Source organism: Genypterus blacodes, unplaced genomic scaffold (genome assembly GCF_046128005.1).
Source record: "Genypterus blacodes isolate CSIRO-AG114 ecotype Tasmania unplaced genomic scaffold, CSIRO-AGI_Gbla_v1 ptg000029l_1, whole genome shotgun sequence".
Lineage (NCBI taxonomy): Eukaryota > Metazoa > Chordata > Actinopteri > Ophidiiformes > Ophidiidae > Genypterus > Genypterus blacodes.
The window spans coordinates 6,642,352-6,659,529 of record NW_027466842.1 but is presented as its reverse complement, the minus strand read 5'-3'; the positions used below and the strand labels follow the sequence as shown (position 1 = coordinate 6,659,529).

Below are 17,178 nucleotides of genomic sequence, written 5' to 3'. Positions count from 1 at the left end.
CTGGCCTCGCCTCCGCGCGGGCGTGGGAGCCTGGCCTATCCTTGCGCGTGGTGGGCGGGGCTTGGACAGTACTGGGATCCATAACGGCGCATGAACATGGCGATTGATATTTCACTATGTATAAGGGTGACATCATTGTTAATGTTATTTTGAATTACATGTTTTTTTTGGACAGGTTTTTGTTAGGTTGCATCACCTTGTAAGTTTGTCCGTAACTGTTGTAAGCGACACCGTAAGCAACACCGTTTTTTGTTTTGCCCAAGAATTGCGACTACGTGATCTACTGTATTGTTTGTCTTTAAGTCTTGGGGGAGGGAGCCTAAAAATACACATTTAAAATCTATAAAATTATGAAGGCTTAACGTATTATGTGATTTACTTGAATCACATTTGGATTGATCTGTGCTAATTTACATGAAAATAACGAATAGTTTTAAATAGCCATACTCGTTATTGAAAACTGCATACTTATTACGAAGAGGTGAGTGGCGACAGTATCGTGATTGTTACATAAAATACTTGTGTTGGTGTCTAATACAATGCAAGTTAACCACAACACAATTTTCTTTTTTTTCTGTTATCTTTTATTTGGCCTTATTTGTCTTCTAATCCTCAGTATATGTAATAACATGTAAAACGGCAATCTTAAGGACTCAAACTTCGCTAGTGGCTGTGGACACGCCCCTTTGCTCCGCTCATTTGCATACCCTGTTGTCTGGTGATCGGCCAACTGAAAAGCTCGGCTCTCGACTCGTGCTGTCCTTTTGAGCCGTACCCTCTCCTCGTGTGTGCAGCTTTCTCTCTGCTCTTCAAAAAGGTATTTTGGTGCATTTTGTTTTTGTGGTTTGAGTTATCGGTATTTCTACTATGACTGACTTTGCTAAATGCATTTTGCCTCCATATATTTGCGTTTTCCCCCCTCATTTGTATTGTTGCAAAATGGCGGCCACGCAACGCCACTATTGCCATACTTTTCCCGCTGCGTTGAACAGATTGTTGTTTGAAAAGGAGGGAGTTTGCGCGCGTGTGTATATGTGTATATAAATGTAACTGGTGGCGGTATCGTTGTAGCTTTCCTCAAGATGTCGGACGAAGGGAAACTTTTCGTCGGTAGTCTGAGCTACGATACAGACGAGGACTCGCTGACTGCGGTCTTCTCCAAATACGGAACCATCGCACAAGGCAAGATACCGTTACATTGCACGAATTCAACACTCCGTGATGTGATTAAGTGTGACCACGGAGTTTGTTTGGGTCTTTTAAAATTAAAAAACGGATTCCTTTTTGATTTCAGTGGATGTCGTCAGAGACAAAGAGACCGGAAGATCTCGCGGGTTTGCCTTTGTGAGGTACGAAAACGCCGATGACGCGAAAGACGCAATGGAGGGCCTGGACGGCAAGGTAAATATCTTTGAATATGCCCCATCAATGTTTTATATAAATATCGCGGGTTTACGTGAATAAAATGCAACTCTTGTCGGTTGGAGTTTCATCACGCTGTAAGTTGTTAGTGATCCAACCATTTGTGATAGTTTGGTAAATGTTGAGATTTTGTTTTAGCTGTAATCGTAGACTTGAAGTTACAAGTGATCACAATCTTGGATACAGTTCATTTGTCCCGATGTGTCCTAAAATGTAATCGCCTACTCCAATGAATCTCTTCTGCTTGAAGCGTGTGGATGGTCGACCAATTCGTGTGGATGAAGCTGGGAAGAGTGGCAGCAGGAATTCAGGTGGTTTCGGAGGTGGCTCAAGAGGAGGAGGCAGATTTGGTGGTGGTGGCAGAGGCAGAGGTGGGAGAGGTTTCAACAGAGGTGAGCGGTTTAGATAGTGCTGCTCAAGTAACATTTATCATTGTACCACTAGATCTTTAAATGCTGAACTAATGGGGAGTCACATGCATTTTCTTTAAGGTGGTGGTGGGTATGACAGGGGTGGAAGCAGTTACAGCGACAGGTCTTACGACAGAAGCTTTGGGGGTCAGGAGAGGTCCTTCGGTGGTGGTGGAGACAGGTCCTTCAACACATACAGAAGTGGAGGAGGAGGAGGAGGAGGTGGTGGCTACAGAGATAATAGGTAAGAGACATTGTAAATGTGATGTATCACAAGATTGATTGAATCAATTGCAGAAGGTTCAGTCATCAATATTTGTTTGCATTATTCCAGGACGCAGGGTGGCTACAACGATCGTGCTGGTGGCTATGACCGCTCAAGTGGAGGATCCTACCGCGATGGATATGACGGTTATGGTAAGTACGTTGAATATGCTTCAGTTTTGTTTGTCTAGTATATGTTCGGGCTGTTGTCTTAATGACCCAAGAACCGTTAAGATCCTTTTGATGCAGAAAAATCAACCTTAATGGGCTTATAGATTGATAAACTTGACCGTGTCGAGTTGTTTCCAATGTTGCGCCAAAGAACTGATGGTACTTGTTCAAACACAAAGCCATACTGCAATCAATAGCCATTTTCCCTCAGTCTGGCACTTCATGGTAGGTTGATGCCAATATTTGTAGGGTTACCATATAATGCTGGTCACATCTGCTCTAATCTAGGCTGGCAAAAAGCTAGAAGCCCTTTGGTTAATGCTGAAACGCCACTCTGGATTTTAGCGCTCACATCAACCTGATGGAGCCCCCCATTGCACAGGAGTGGGGGAGGGTGTTCTCTGGTGGGTTAAAGTGGGATGTTGTGAAACTCCAATGTTTGAAATTTCAGTGTCTTTACCTATGTGCCACTTCTTATCCTCAGCTGCAAACGATTAAATATCTCCCTGATTCAAGATCATCACATGGCTGGCTGTATTTGAAAGATGCGCTCCACAAGAAAAAATGTCCACATGTTATTGGTGTAAGGTGTAGATGTAATCTGGTCAGTGCTGTCAACTCAAAATTTGAATTTCACAAATTACTCCATCTGACTTATTTGATCAACGCATACTAGTGTACCCTATTTGTATTTCTTTCTCTTTTCTTTTTTTTTTGAAATTGGGAGATCTTAGGGCTTGTTTATTTTTTATTTCCCTCCTTAGTCTTAGTGACTGAGCTTCCTCCTGCCAAGTTTTAAACTGACTGAAGATAGATATTTGCTCTCTTAAACAGGCATTTCTGGGGATTTTATGTTAAGTTCCTTTAGCTTCTGCTCAACGTCTGCATTTTAAATGTGCTGTAAAATGGACTAATCTTGTTTAAGTGAACATGTAACTCGTTTCCCCTTAAGTAACATTTCAGACCAGGAACAGTTTTGTACTTTTTGTTCTTTGTATGATCAACTTTTTTTGGCTTCATGGAGCCTATTAAACAGTGTGTGGAAAATAATCTTGATTCTCTTGCCTTTCAAAATGACAATATGGGGTGTTTGACTGGCTAAGTTCAGATGACTTTTCTTTTAATATGGAATGAGAACAGTCACCTTAAGTACAGACATTAATCGTGGGATTCTCTCGCCTGAAATTCATATGGCATTTTCTTAAATGATGCCAGAGAAACTCGTTAGTTGGGTGGATAATAGTTCAGGTTTAGTGAGTCAGACACGGTGCCTGTTTATACCACAAGTACCATTTCGGTCCGGATCCTGTACATGAACACCAGTTAGCCAGTGACTGTAGCAGTTAGATGTAGTGAGGTGTGGAGAGAGCCTCTAAACATGGAAATGCTAGGAAAACGGCTGGTGTGTGGTCATGTTAATGCTTCATTGCGTTCAAGAGGTCAGCCACTTCAAAAACCTACAAGTCCTTGGAGAGTGAAGTGTTGCGCCTTCCAACAAGTGCTCATCAGAGATGAAAGCTGCCCTGTCTAGGTCATATGTGGAGAAAGTAGGCCGAAGGTGAGGTAAAAAAAAAAATCTCCTTTTGCTTTGCTCACATCCTTCGCACTCAGTTCTTTGTGTCCATAAATAACTTCACTTAAGTCGCTGTTTTGAGTCCTCAGCTTCAGGTGTCACCTGCAACATGCTATGGTCTCTTTCCGAAATTGACTGATCCAATGAGAACCTCATTCCAATAGAGCTTTCTGGATTGTAGGCTCCAGCCTCCCTGAATCCTCCAAAAAACATTGGCCTCTGAATCATGGGTAGTATTGTCTGCAGTCGAATTCTGTCCACTACGATAGCTGCCAATTTGCTCCAGTAATCTACCACAGCAGTCCTAACTGACCTGTCAGGTGTCTAGATTGTACTGACCCGTTTGTACACTGCCCTATGTATAAGCGGTGAGTGTCGGAATACTCATGGCTAGTGTTGCATGCATGTTATGCCGAGTTCTGTTGTCAATGGTTGATAACTGGGTCTAATCTCCCTCTTGATCTTTTCTCAGGATGAGCAGACAGTTGGGAGGCTTCAATCCATATCTGAAGTGTCTGTTGGTGGCAGTAATGACTGCAGGAGTAATAGGAAGGTAAATTACCTTTGTGTTGTAAATGAGCTGGGCGGGGGGTTGTCTAATTCAATGCCGCAGTATGGTAAGTTTTCTGATAGTGGAGTGAATGCCACTATCGAACCAGATTTGGGTGCTCCACACATTCCAATGAAGGACAATAATAGATCTGTGGCCCTAATTTGTCTTGATTGTGGCTTTTACGCTCACCAAGCGTTTGTCACCTCCACCACTGGCTCGCTGTCTCCGGTGGAGGGACTGAGGACATGCCTCTTTGAAAATCAGATCTCAATAATACCTCACCAGAGGTGAGACTGCCAAGATCGTGTTCTATCAGGATAATCAACTCCCAAAGGCGTTATTTACTCTGTTTGGTAATCTCCATTCCCTGACTCTACTTAACCCCAATTACAACCCAGCACCCAAAGGCGCAGAGCCTCATTTAATTTGGCAAAATCACAGGGCTCCCATGGGTGCAGGAGCCCTGTGATCTGCCATGACAGTTCATCGCCACATCACTCCTGTCCAGCTCACTCTGTCCACACACACACCCTGCTTTTCAATCAGCCCCTTCTTCGCCCCTTGGTTTTCCACATCTAAGCTTTCCACCACCAGTTGCCCCTGTTTGTTCACCTAACTGCACTAGCTCCAGTCCTAGACCACTTAGCCCAGCTCCAGCATCGACCTTTAAAGAGGTTAGCCACACATGGTCTACTCAGAAACCCAATGCAGTGTCAGCCTATTGATGTAAAGTCAAATAAGTGAATATTACCAACATAAATAAGCAGTTTAAAGTTCAAATTTTAATGGGTCGGCTCTTTTCATTTTACCAGTTCATCCTAGATGGCATCCGGAGCTGAACTCTGCAGGCAGCTGGGAGCAGTCATAGAAACCTTTGTGAATCACTCCCCAGGCTTTTACTCTGGAACCTTCTCTGGTAAGTAGTGTGGAGTTGGCAAACAACTATAAAATCACAGCTGGAACCAACAGAATCATTCTATCAATCTTAACAGCAGCTCAGACAGAAGTCATGTGTTTTATGGCCTGTGATTAATGCCCCAGATGTCCTACTTTTTGTCATTGCAATCAGTCTTTTCTCACTCCCCCCTGTCTGCTTTTCTTTCCATCAGGTACTCCGGCCCCTTGCAGACAGAGCAGCGTTGGCTATACCTGACTCGGAATCACCCTCACACAGTGGTCTCCAACACGTCACTCCCAAGCTGCCAGTAGCTTGCCTCACTTTCCTGAGTGGCTCGCTAAAGGTCCAAAGAATATATTAATTTGACAACACAGAGCAAATTACTTTTTAAGTGTAAACTGGCGAATAAAGCTATTCTGATTCTGACGACGTCACCTGGTGAACCTGTTATAGTTACTATCCCCCTTCTGTCACAAAAAGTTTATATGCCAATTAGCTTTCAATCAAATGACGCTTCTGTCGAATTAGGTTTTGCTGACATTGTGACATTAGGCGATGTTGGCAGGCTAGCAAGCGCATGCCGGATTTGACAATGGCCGTTGAAAATAGCCCCAATAAAAGGCGAAAAATATACTTTTTTCATGAGGAATTAAATTTTTCTACGAATGTGAATGACGTGTCTCATTTGTGGTGCTAGCACGTCTATCCAGCGCCACTTCACTAAAGTCCAAAGCAACTTTTCACAGGACTTTCACACCTGCAGACACCAGGCACTCTTGTTGTGCCAGTCATCTAACTAACATCAAGAAAGACTGATTGCATGTGAATAACAGATGAAATGGGAACTACAGGGAATGTGAAGGGACAGTGATATGTGGACAGACGGATAACGTGAAATATGTCAGTAATAATAGGTGTTTTCTAATAGATTAATAGTGTGAGCTTGACACACTGAAAATGTATACAAAAAAACATGCTCATGTTGCTGAATTTAAGATGTCTTTGATACATAATGTGAGTGTTGGATACATTTGTAAATGTTCACACAAGACGCGTTTTCAGCTGGTTTGAGTGGAGAAACAGCCATGTGGGTACTTGGACATGGAGTTACTTATTTTGCACTTTGTCAATTGAGCCCTCAGAGAAAAAAATGCTGAGACCCCTTCCCTGCAGATACTCACTGACCTTGTCAAGCCACCTTTCCCCAGCAGAGGGCTCTACTCACACTCAACTTTACTGTACTGCTGCAGAACATCCAGTTGGCCTATTGTTCAAAACAGTGACACCCAGCAAAGAAGGATCTAACCAACCAGTTACCCAGAGTGCTGGGTCCTTGCACTTCCCTGAAACTGAAGGTCAGTTTGAGGAGGGCAGTTACCCTCTTCACTCATCACCAGAGGAGAATCAAACATCACAATCACTGTACCGATATGTTCATCCGTAGCATTTCATGCTATGTATCTGTTATGTACAACTATTCATGCTAAGGATTCCGTGAGTTTGTGTCTTCCAGTGCCTTAAGCATATGTATGTTGAATGTTATCAAATTGTCATTCTGTGAGCTTATTTGCAGAGGATTCAAATGCTTAAGATTAATAAAACTGAGAAAATGCATTTTCCCTTTGGAGAAAAACTCAAACAAAGCCTCTGACTATACTGATGTTGTATAATAAAAATCATAATAGCAGCACAAGACAATATAAAGTAAACATGTAAATGAATGTATGAGTTTACAAGAAGATACAAACCAAGTGCGAGACATAGGAGGCCTACCGCCTTTTCTTCTAACACTACATTACTTCAAGCCAATCAGAAGCCTCTGAAATGGAACATGAAGTGCACCAGGTGAGGCAGACTGGGGATTCCACTGACCTGGAGGTTCCCGTCATGTTGAAAGACGAGCCATTCAGTTTAAACAAAGGGATCTTAAACTGGCTGAGAGTGTGGCAGTTCTATGTAGTGTAGTAGAAGACTGGGGTTGATGTGAAGGGGAGATAGAATATACTGGGCAACAACCAGCTGATCCAGCCTGCTGATCTGAATGGCAATCCATTTGATTATTAATCAATCTGACCTCCATGTGGCAGCCAACAAATGGTAAAGGAACTGTACAACTGCAACGCAAACTGAAGTTTACCATCCTGGGGCCTATCTAGATCAAGATGTAATGTGTTTTATCTTAAAATCTTGACTTTATCAATACATTTGTTCCATGTGTCTAGTGATCATGGTCTTGGACTTGACCAATTACCTCATTCTTTTGGGTTTCAAGTTCTCAAGGAGGGGGGGACATCAACTTCATGACCACGAGGCACCTGTGGGCGAGAAACAGAGAGTTGATAAAGAGGCTCACTGAGAAAGGTCACCATTGGCCAACCCCAGGTTCATGCAGCTTCCATTGGCTGCTGCTATCGCCTCCATGCCGGCCTGAGTCCCCACAGCAGACACTTTGAAACCAACTTTTGCCAACTTACCAACTTTACAAATCAGCTGACGACCAATGACACTAAAAGCTTTCTGTTGTATTACTACAAGTATTTGTCACAGAATCCGTCAAAGGTCACAATGACAGTGTAAACTCTAGATTGATGTAGGAGAGAATTTCAGTAACTATTGAAAAAGGCCATTTCTTTGTCAAAATGTGAGATTTCACTTTCTCCACAATGCTTGATTTAGTGATGGTGTGTAGTCAGAGATTCCCTGAACGCACCCATATAGTCATCGTGAGTTACTATGGGGAAATATTTCATAGCCCGATATCAGACATCAAGCTATTTAAAGGTTACTAAGTGTAACCAGTTTATTTTGAAAAACGGACGTGGTCTGTTTTATCCTTAAGCTCAGTTCGCCAAGTTCAATTTCAATGCATTTACCTCAAACGAGGAGAGCATGCGTGCACAATAAATTTAGACGCAGCTGTTTTTGAAGGTAGATAACTATCTACATTTAGGCTCATAACCCTCCTAACCTCAATAACATTACTTCAGATACGACTGAGTTAGATGATGGCAGAAAAAGCTACGCGGATGTCAGTTTCAACATCCTGGCATCGCCTCGCGCGGGTTTAGGAGCCTAGCCAATCCGAGGGCGTGGTGGGCGGAGCTTATCCTAGACGACAGGGAGCCAATATCGACGCTTGAACATGGCGATTGATGTTTCATGATTTATAAGCATGACATCACGTCGTTAGGATACATCACCTTGTTGGTTTGATGGCATCATGTGGTTTATTAGATGCTTTTGCGTCTGATACTGTTGTAAGCGATAACGGATGCAACAGGTTTTTTCGTTAGGCCCAAGAAGTCTTGGGGGAGGGACCCTACAAATGCACATTTAGAATCTATAAAATTATGAAGGCTAAGCTTATTTAATTTAAAAATATGTAATAATATAATAGGCCAAATTTGGATTTGCAAGATGGGCAACGCGTCTTATGTGATTTACTTAATTCACGTTTGGATTGACCTGTGCTAATTTACATAAAAATGATATGTTTAAATAGCCTTACAATTTAAGGGTACAACGAGTACCCTACAATAAGTACCCTTATTACGAAAATAATTTTGGCAGGAGTATCGTGAGTGTTGTTATAATTTTGTTGTTGTCGAATGGAAGTGGCATCGCCGTGTTGCAAGTCAACTACAACACTTCTCATTTTCTTATTATTCTATTATCTCTGTATTTATCTATTATCCTTATTTTCTTTCTTATCCTCGGTATATGTATTGGCGTATGGATATGTAATAATATGTATAGAGACAACCGAAGGACTCCAAACTGCGCTTGTGGCTGTGGCCACGCCCCTTTGCACAGATCATTTGCATCTCCTGTTGTCGCGTGATCCGCCTAGTGAAAAGCTCGCCTCTCAGCGCGGTCTGTCCTTTCGAGTCGTACCTTCTCTCCGTGTGTACAGTCTTCACTCTGCTCTTCAAAAAGGTATTTTGGTATATTTGGTTTATTTGGTTTAAGTCATTCATATTTCTAACATAAACGATTCGGTAAATGCGGCCTGTCTCTATATATTCGATTTTTTCTCCCTCGTTTGTATTGAAGTAAAATGGCGGCCAAGCAACGCCACTATTGACCTACTTTTTCCGCTGCGTTGGAACAGATTGTTGTCGATGCTTGAAAAGGAGGAAATCTGCGCGCATGTGTAAATCTGTGTATATTTATGTATAATTGTTGGCGGTATCGTTGTAGCTTCTCTCAAGATGTCGGACGAAGGGAAACTTTTCGTCGGTAGCCTGAGCTACGAAACCGACGAGGAGTCGCTGACTACGGCCTTCTGCAAGTACGGAACCATCGCACAAGGTAAGATACCGTCACCTTTCATGAATTCAGCGTAAAACTCGACGATTTAAAAGTTTGCCCTCGTATTTTGTTTAGGTCTTTTTAAATCATTAATTGAAAAGGTTTTTTTTTTTTCAGTGGATGTCATCAGAGACAAAGAGACCGGGAAATCTCGCGGTTTTGCCTTTGTGAAGTACGAAAACGTCGATGACGCGAGAGACGCACTGGAGGGAATGGACGGCAAGGTAAGGATCGTTAAATATACCCATCAATGTTTTACACGAAATATGGCGTTTTTGTGAGTTAATATGAAAACATTCTAAATCTTGATGCTCGAGTTCCATCATTTATATAGGTTGTTTGTGATCCAACCATTTGTGATAGTTGGACACCTCTAACCATGGAAATAACAAATCACAATCTGGATAATCATTTGGCCTGAGATGTAATTGCCTACTTTAATTAATCCTGTCTTCTTTTAGACTCTGGATGGTCGACAAATTCGCGTGGATGAAGCTGGGAAGAGCGGCACCAGGAATTCTGGTTTCGGTGGCTCAAGAGGAGGAGGCAGATTTGGTGGCAGAAGCAGAGGTGGGCGAGGTTTCAACAGAGGTGAGCAGTTTAGTTAGTGCTGTTCAAGTAACATTTATCATCATACGACTAGATATTATGCTGACCCAATGTTGAGACACATGTCTTTTCTTTAAGGTGGGTATGACAGAGGTGGAAATGGTTACGAAAGGTCTTATGAACGAAGCTTCGGCGGTCAGGAAAGATTCAGCGGCGGCGGAGGGGATAGGGCCTTCAACTCATACAGGAGTGGCGGCGGCAGTGGTGGTGGTGGTGGCGGCGGCAGTGGTGGCTACAGAGATAATAGGTAAGGGGCAAGTAGAGTTGTAATTGCATGATTGACTCAATCGCAGAAGGGTCAGTCATTGAAACTTGTTTGCATAATTCCAGGACACAAGGTGGCTACAACGACCGTGCTGGTGGCTATGACCGCTCAGCTGCAGGATCCTACCGCGACGGATATGACAGCTATAGTAAGTATGATGAATGTGCTTAGTGCCTAATGTATGTTGGGGGTGTTGCCTTGATGACTTAGGAGCTGTACAATTTGTTTTGGTGCAGAAAAATTAACCCCAATGGACCCGCAAAATTTAAAGTGCATTTGAGCTGATAAACTTGTCCTTGTCGTGGCGTTTCCGATGTCGCGCCAAAGAACTAATGGTATCGTCATCGTCAATCGTCATTTTGAGCATCTCCTGTTGCACCAGTCCTGTTCAAACGCCAAGCCATTATGCAATTTCACAGCCTATACGTGGTTAAGTTATAGCCGTTTGGCACTTGATGGCAGGTTGACGTTTGTCAGGATACCAGACTATGCCGGTGCTGAAAAGCTACTCTGGATTTTATTGCTCACATCATCTTGATGGGGCACCCAGTTCACAGTGGGGGGGGTGGTCTTCTCTGGTGGGTAAACGTGGGATGTTGTGAAACTCCAGTGTTTGAAATTTCAGTGTCTTTACCTGTGTGCCACTTCTTATCCTCAGCTGCAAACGATTAAATATCTCCCTGATTCAAGATCATCACATGGCTGGCTGTATTTGAAAGATGCGCTCCACAAGAAAAAATGTCCACATGTTATTGGTGTAAGGTGTAGCTGTAATCTGGTCAGTGCTGTCAACTCAAAATTTGGATTTCACAAATGACCCCATCTGGCTTATTTGATCAACGCATACTAGTGTACCCTATTTGTATTTCTTTCTCTTTTCTTTTTTTTAAAAATTGGGACATCTTATAGGGCTTGTTTATTTTTTATTTCCCACCTCAGTCTTAGTGACTGAGCTTCCTCCTGCCAGATTTTAAACTGAGTGAGGAAAGATATTTGCTCTCTTAAACAGGCATTTCTGGGGATTTTATGTTAAGTTCCTTTAGCTTCTGCTCAACGTCTGCCTTTTAAATGTGCTGTAAAATGGACTAATCTTGTTTAAGTGAACATGTAATTCGTTTCCCCTAAGTAACATTTGAGACCAGGAACAGTTTTGTACTTATTGGTTCTTTGTATGATCAACTTTTTTTTTTGGCTTCATGGAGCCTATTAAACAGTGTGTGGAAAATAATCTTGATTCTCTTGCCTTTCAAAAGTACAGTATGGGGTGTTTGACTGGCTAAGTTCAGATGACTATTCTTTTAATATGGAATGAGAAAAGTCACCTGAAGTACAGACATTAATCGTGGGATTCTGTTTGGGGAAATGTGGCATTTTCTTAAATGATGCCAGAGAAACTTTGTTAGTTGGGTGGATAATAGTTCAGGTTAAGTCAATCAGACATAGTGCCTGTTAATACCAGAAGTACCATTTTGGTCTGAATCCTGCACATGAACACCAGTTAGAATGTTACTGTAGCAGTTTGATGAAGTGAGGTGTGGAAAGAGCCTCTAAACATGGAAATGCTGGTGTGTGGTCATGTTAATGCTTCATTGCGTTCAAGAGGTCAGCCACTTCAAAAACCTACAAGTCCTTGGAGAGTGAAGTGTTGCGCCTACCAACAAGTGCTCATCAGAGATGAAAGCTGCTCTCTTGCCTAGGTCATATGTGGAGAAAGTAGGCCAATTCACGTGAGGTAAAAATCTCCTTTTGCTTTGCTCACATCCTTCAAACTCAGTTCTCATTGTGTCCATGAATAACTTCACGTTAGTCGCTGTTTGAGTCCTCTGCTTCAGATGTCACCTGCAACATGCCATGGCCTCTTTCCAATTTTGACTCCAGTCCAATGAGAACCTGTTTCCAATCGAGCTTTCTGGATTGTAGGGCTCCAGCCTCTCTGAATCCTCCTAAAAAACATTGGCCTCTGAATCATGGGTAGTACTGTCCTGAGTTGAATTCTGTCTGCTACAATAGCTGCCAATTTGCTCCAGTAATCTTCCACAGCAGTCCTAACTGACCTGTCAGGTGTCTAGATTGCATTGACCCGTTTGTACACTGCCCTATGTATAAGCGGTGAGTGTCAGAATACTCATGGCTAGTGTTGCATGCATGTTATGCTGAGGTCTATGTTGTCAATGGTTGATAACTGGGTCTAATCTCTCTCTCTGGATCTTTTCTCAGGATGAGCAGACAGTTGGGAGGCTTCACGCCATATCTGAAGTGTCTGTTGGTTGCAGTAATGACTACAGGAGTAATGGAAAGGTAAATTCCCCTTTATATGTTGTAAATAAATGAGGTTCTGGGGGGGATATCTAATTTGATGCAGTATAGTTAACATTTTGATAGTGGAGCGCCTGACACCACCGAACCTGACTTTGGTGCTCCACGCCCTACATTGAGGGACAGTTATAGTACCATAATACAGATCTGTGGTCCATGTCTAGATTCTGGCTTTTAACTCCACTTTTCCTACTTGCAGTGTTGTCACAGTCCTCTTTCCTGAATGGAGCAGCAGCGGGGTACAGATCAGCCAGCCCCAGTCACCATGCGTGTGTCCATCACCTCCACCACTGGCAGCAGAGTCAAGCTCACTGTCCCCTGTGGAGAGACTATGGGCTCGTCTATCCCTGACACTCAGAATACCAAGAGACAGAACAGAAGACAGGTGAGACTGCCAAGATCATGTTCTGTCAGGATGATCAACTCTAAGAGGACATCTCCATTCCCCAGCATTTTATTTGGCACCTCCCATGTGTCCAGGAGCCCTGTGATCTGCTTTGACAATTCATCTCCATGCCACAACTGTCCACATCCCCCTTGCTTTTCAATCAGCCTTTTTTTGCCTTCTTGCCACCAGCTCCACCCGTTGGTTCACCCACACCAACTCCAGTCCTGGACCACCGAGCCAACAGGAGCTAATCAACTGGTTTAAGCAGAGGGCTGGGGTCCTTGTACTTCCATCAAACTAAGTCAGCTTAAGGCGGAGCGTTACCTGCATCGCTCATCCCCAGAGGAGAATCAAACACTGCACTCTGAAGGTTGAGCGTGGACATCTCCATTCCCCAGCATTTTATTTGGCACCTCCCATGTGTCCAGGAGCCCTGTGATCTGCTTTGACAATTCATCTCCATGCCACAACTGTCCACATCCCCCTTGCTTTTCAATCAGCCTTTTTTTGCCTTCTTGCCACCAGCTCCACCCGTTGGTTCACCCACACCAACTCCAGTCCTGGACCACCGAGCCAACAGGAGCTAATCAACTGGTTTAAGCAGAGGGCTGGGGTCCTTGTACTTCCATCAAACTAAGTCAGCTTAAGGCGGAGCGTTACCTGCATCGCTCATCCCCAGAGGAGAATCAAACACTGCACTCTGAAGGTTGAGCGTCTACATTCCATGATGTACCAGAGGCGACTCGCAGCAGCACACAGCTTTCTGAAATGTCTGACGTCACAACTTCTTGGGGATGTCTGAAAAAGCAGAGTGAACACTGGACAAGTAAATATCTCAGAGCAGAAATAAGTACTATGTTTGACCTCCAACATATAGGAAACAGTTGGTGAGTCAAAAACACAGCAGAATAAAAATGAGTAGATCATCTCACAGTTGCTGTACCCAATATGTTCATCTGTACTATTTCATGCCATACATCTGTAATGTACAACTACTCGTGCTTATATGTGTATGTGCCATTGACATTTGTATATTGAATGTAACCAAATTGTTCTGTGAGCTTATTTGCAGATGCAAATGTTTCTTTCTTGAGATTAAACAAACTGAGGAAATACAGTTTCCCTGGAAGAAAACGTCATTTAAAGCCCACGACCAAACTGCTGGCAATACAAAAACATTAGCAGCACAAGAAAATATAAAATAAGGCTAAATGAATTAGAGTATACACAAAGTTCTAAACGTCAAGTTGGGGACATGGGAGGCCTTTTCTCATTAACACTTAATTACTTCAAGCCCTGCAACCAAGCCAGTGCACCTGTGTGGATTGTTAGCTGTCATCATTCTAAACCAACTTAAACCTTTATAGTTTGGCGATAAATGCTTCAGTCTACAGAAGCAATGGCATTGTCTAACGCCTCTGCATGGCTTCTGACCTATATCAGTTTTTGAGTTGATGGAACATTTAAGAGGGCATCCAATCATCAATATAACTACATGTCCATCAGTTTTTGTCTCCTGTATTACTGCCCTGGAGCCCTATATGAATGCTGGGCCAAAATATGCTTTGGGGCACGTAAAAAGACTCAAATATTTGATACTTTTAAACAAAATTACTTGCCACACTGAATTTGACTAAGTATTTTTCTGTGTAAATATTACACTCGGGTGCCTGGTTGACTCGAAGCTCAGACTCCAGATCAGTTTGTCTCCCAGGATGACAAGCTACAGTTAGGTCCATTAATATTTGGACATTGACACAATTTTCACAATACTGGCTCTGTAGACCACCACAGTGGACTTGAAATGAAGCAATCGAGATGTGCTTTAAATACAGACTTACATCTTTAATTTGGGGGTATTTACATCCAAATCAGGTGAACAGTGTAGGAATTAAATTCATTTCTATATGTGCCTCCTCATTTTCAAGGCACCAAAACTAAGTGTAAAATTGGCTGCTCAACTGTTCCATGGCCAGGTGTGTGCTTTTCCCTTATTTTTTCATTCACAGGGAGCAGATAAGTGTAGAGTTCATTTCAAGTGTGGTATTTGCATCTGGAATCTGTTGTCCAACTTTCAACATGAGGTCCAAAGAGCTGTCACTATCGGTGAAGCAAGCCATCATTCAGATGAAAAATCAAAACAAACCCATCAGAGAGATAGCTAAAACTTTAGTGTGGCAAAATCAACTGTTAGGTACATTCTTAAAAAAGAAAGAATGCACTGGTGAGCTCAGCAACACCAAACAACTCAGAATACCTTGAAGAAAAAAAAAGTGGCGTATGACAGAAGAATTTACATTACATTACGATCATTTGGCAGACGCTTTTATCCAAAGCGACTTACATTACATTACCACCCTTCGCAGAGGGGGGAGCACTTGAGGGTTCGGTGCCTTGCTCAGGGGCACCTCGGCAGGGGCTCAAACCGGTGACCCTTCAGTTCCCAAGCTGAAGCACTACCCACTGAGCCACTGCCTCCCCAGAATAGTTTACCTGGTGAAGAAAACACCTTTCACAACAGTTGGACACTCTCCATGGGGTATGTATATCTGTGTCAAAGTCAACAATCAAGAGAAGACTTCACCAGAGTGAACATAGAGGGTTCACCACAAGATGGAAACCATTGGTGAGCCTCAAAAACAGGAAGACCAGACTGGGGTTGGCTAAAAAACATCTATTAAAGCCTGTAGAGTTTTGGAACAACATCCTACGGACAGATGAGACAAAGATCAACTTCTCCCAGAATGATGGGAAGAGAAGAGTATAGAGAAGGACAGGAAGTGCTCATGATCCAAAGCATACCACCTCATCAGTTAAACATGGTGGTGGTAATGTTATGGCGTGGGCATGTACGGCTGCAAGGAACTGGTTCCCTTGTATTTATTGATGTGACTGCTGACAAAAGCATCAGGATGAATTCAAAAGTGTTTTGGGCAATATTATCTGCTCATATTCAGCCAAATGCTTCAGAACTCATTGGACGGCGCTTCTAAGTGCAGATGGACAATGACCCGAAGCACACTGCAAAAGCAACCAAAGAATTATTTAAGGCAAAGAAGTGTAATGTTATGCAATGGCCAAGTCAATCACCTGACCTAAAATCCAATTGAGCATTAATTTCCCTTGGTGAAGACAAAACTGAGGGGAAAATGCCCCAAGAACAAGCAGAAACTGAAGACAGTCGCAGTAGAGGCCCAACAGAGCATCACCAGGGACCAAACACAACGTCTGGTGATGTCTATGCGTTCCAGACTGTCCAGGCTGTCATTCTCTGAAAGGATTTGCAACCAATTATTAAAAATGACAATTTCATTTTCATTTTATGATTGTAAGTTTGTCCAATTACTTTTGGTCCCTTGGAGATAGGGAGGCACATATAGAAATGGTTGTAAATACCCCCACATTAAAGCTGAAAGTCTGTACTTAAAGCACATCTTGATTGTTTCATTTCAAGTCCATTGTGGTGGTCTATAGAGCCAAAAAGTGGAAACTGTGTGAATGTCAAAATATTTATGGACCTAACTGTACATATTCGGCAGGAGGCTTTCAGGTTCCAACAACAGAGGAGTGACTGAGCTGAAATAAACAACTAATGATCACCTCTAGTAGAATAAAGCTCTTCTATCCACACCCTATCTACATTGTCTGCAACGTCAGAGAAGAATCCATCTCTGCCTCTGGGGTCATCTCTGGGGAGTGCAAGGCCTGTTCTTTCATAGATGGGTTAGTTTAGTCACAACTGCCAGTATAACTCAACCCTATATACTTTAATGTTGGGTACCATTTTAGGTGGAGGTCTGTTGATGCAGTGGATGAGGCCTGTGGTTGTTGTGACACCAGCTGCAGTGGCCCCTGAACAGCTATAGATGTGATGGCAATTGGTAGGTGCTCAACACTCAGAATTTCATCCATCTATCCATCTATGCTGTAGATCCAATGTCGGAAGGAGAAACCGTCCTGGGCCCCATCAAGATCAAGATCAAGATCAAGATCAAGAT

General features: G+C 42.9%; 2 protein-coding genes across 8 annotated transcripts; both read left to right on the top strand.

Annotated features, from left to right (window-relative positions):
• The first annotated feature begins 676 nt into the window (after positions 1–676).
• Positions 677–6,907, top strand: LOC142993917 (cold-inducible RNA-binding protein B-like). Of its 5 annotated transcripts, none has more exons than XR_012961330.1 (8): positions 1,072–1,182; positions 1,295–1,401; positions 1,673–1,814; positions 1,914–2,076; positions 2,167–2,249; positions 4,313–4,393; positions 5,206–5,309; positions 5,503–6,907. XR_012961330.1 is itself a non-coding variant. In XM_076144465.1 (8 exons), exons 2-7 carry the CDS (start codon positions 1,364–1,366, stop codon positions 5,259–5,261), a joined length of 552 nt encoding a protein of 183 aa, XP_076000580.1. In that variant the 5' UTR covers positions 1,072–1,182; positions 1,295–1,363; the 3' UTR covers positions 5,262–5,309; positions 5,503–6,907. The 5 variants fall into 5 exon arrangements, 4 of the variants coding, with proteins under 4 accessions (XP_076000578.1, XP_076000579.1, XP_076000577.1 ...); XM_076144465.1 differs by having other exon boundaries at positions 4,313–4,382; XM_076144463.1 differs by lacking the exons at positions 5,206–5,309; positions 5,503–6,907 and adding an exon at positions 677–817 and having other exon boundaries at positions 4,313–4,332.
• A 2,182-nt stretch (positions 6,908–9,089) lies between these two features.
• On the top strand, positions 9,090–14,297 carry LOC142993919 (cold-inducible RNA-binding protein-like). 3 transcript variants are annotated; one of them, XR_012961331.1, is made up of 8 exons: positions 9,090–9,227; positions 9,492–9,602; positions 9,720–9,826; positions 10,064–10,193; positions 10,290–10,458; positions 10,542–10,624; positions 12,694–12,774; positions 12,992–14,297. XR_012961331.1 is itself a non-coding variant. In XM_076144467.1 (7 exons), the coding sequence occupies exons 2-7, from the start codon at positions 9,503–9,505 to the stop codon at positions 11,146–11,148; spliced, it is 582 nt and encodes a 193-aa protein (XP_076000582.1). In that variant the 5' UTR covers positions 9,090–9,227; positions 9,492–9,502; the 3' UTR covers positions 11,149–11,704. The 3 variants fall into 3 exon arrangements, 2 of the variants coding, with proteins under 2 accessions (XP_076000582.1, XP_076000581.1); XM_076144467.1 differs by lacking the exons at positions 12,694–12,774; positions 12,992–14,297 and adding an exon at positions 11,135–11,704 and having other exon boundaries at positions 10,064–10,172; XM_076144466.1 differs by lacking the exons at positions 12,694–12,774; positions 12,992–14,297 and adding an exon at positions 11,135–11,704.
• Positions 14,298–17,178: the final 2,881 nt, after the last annotated feature.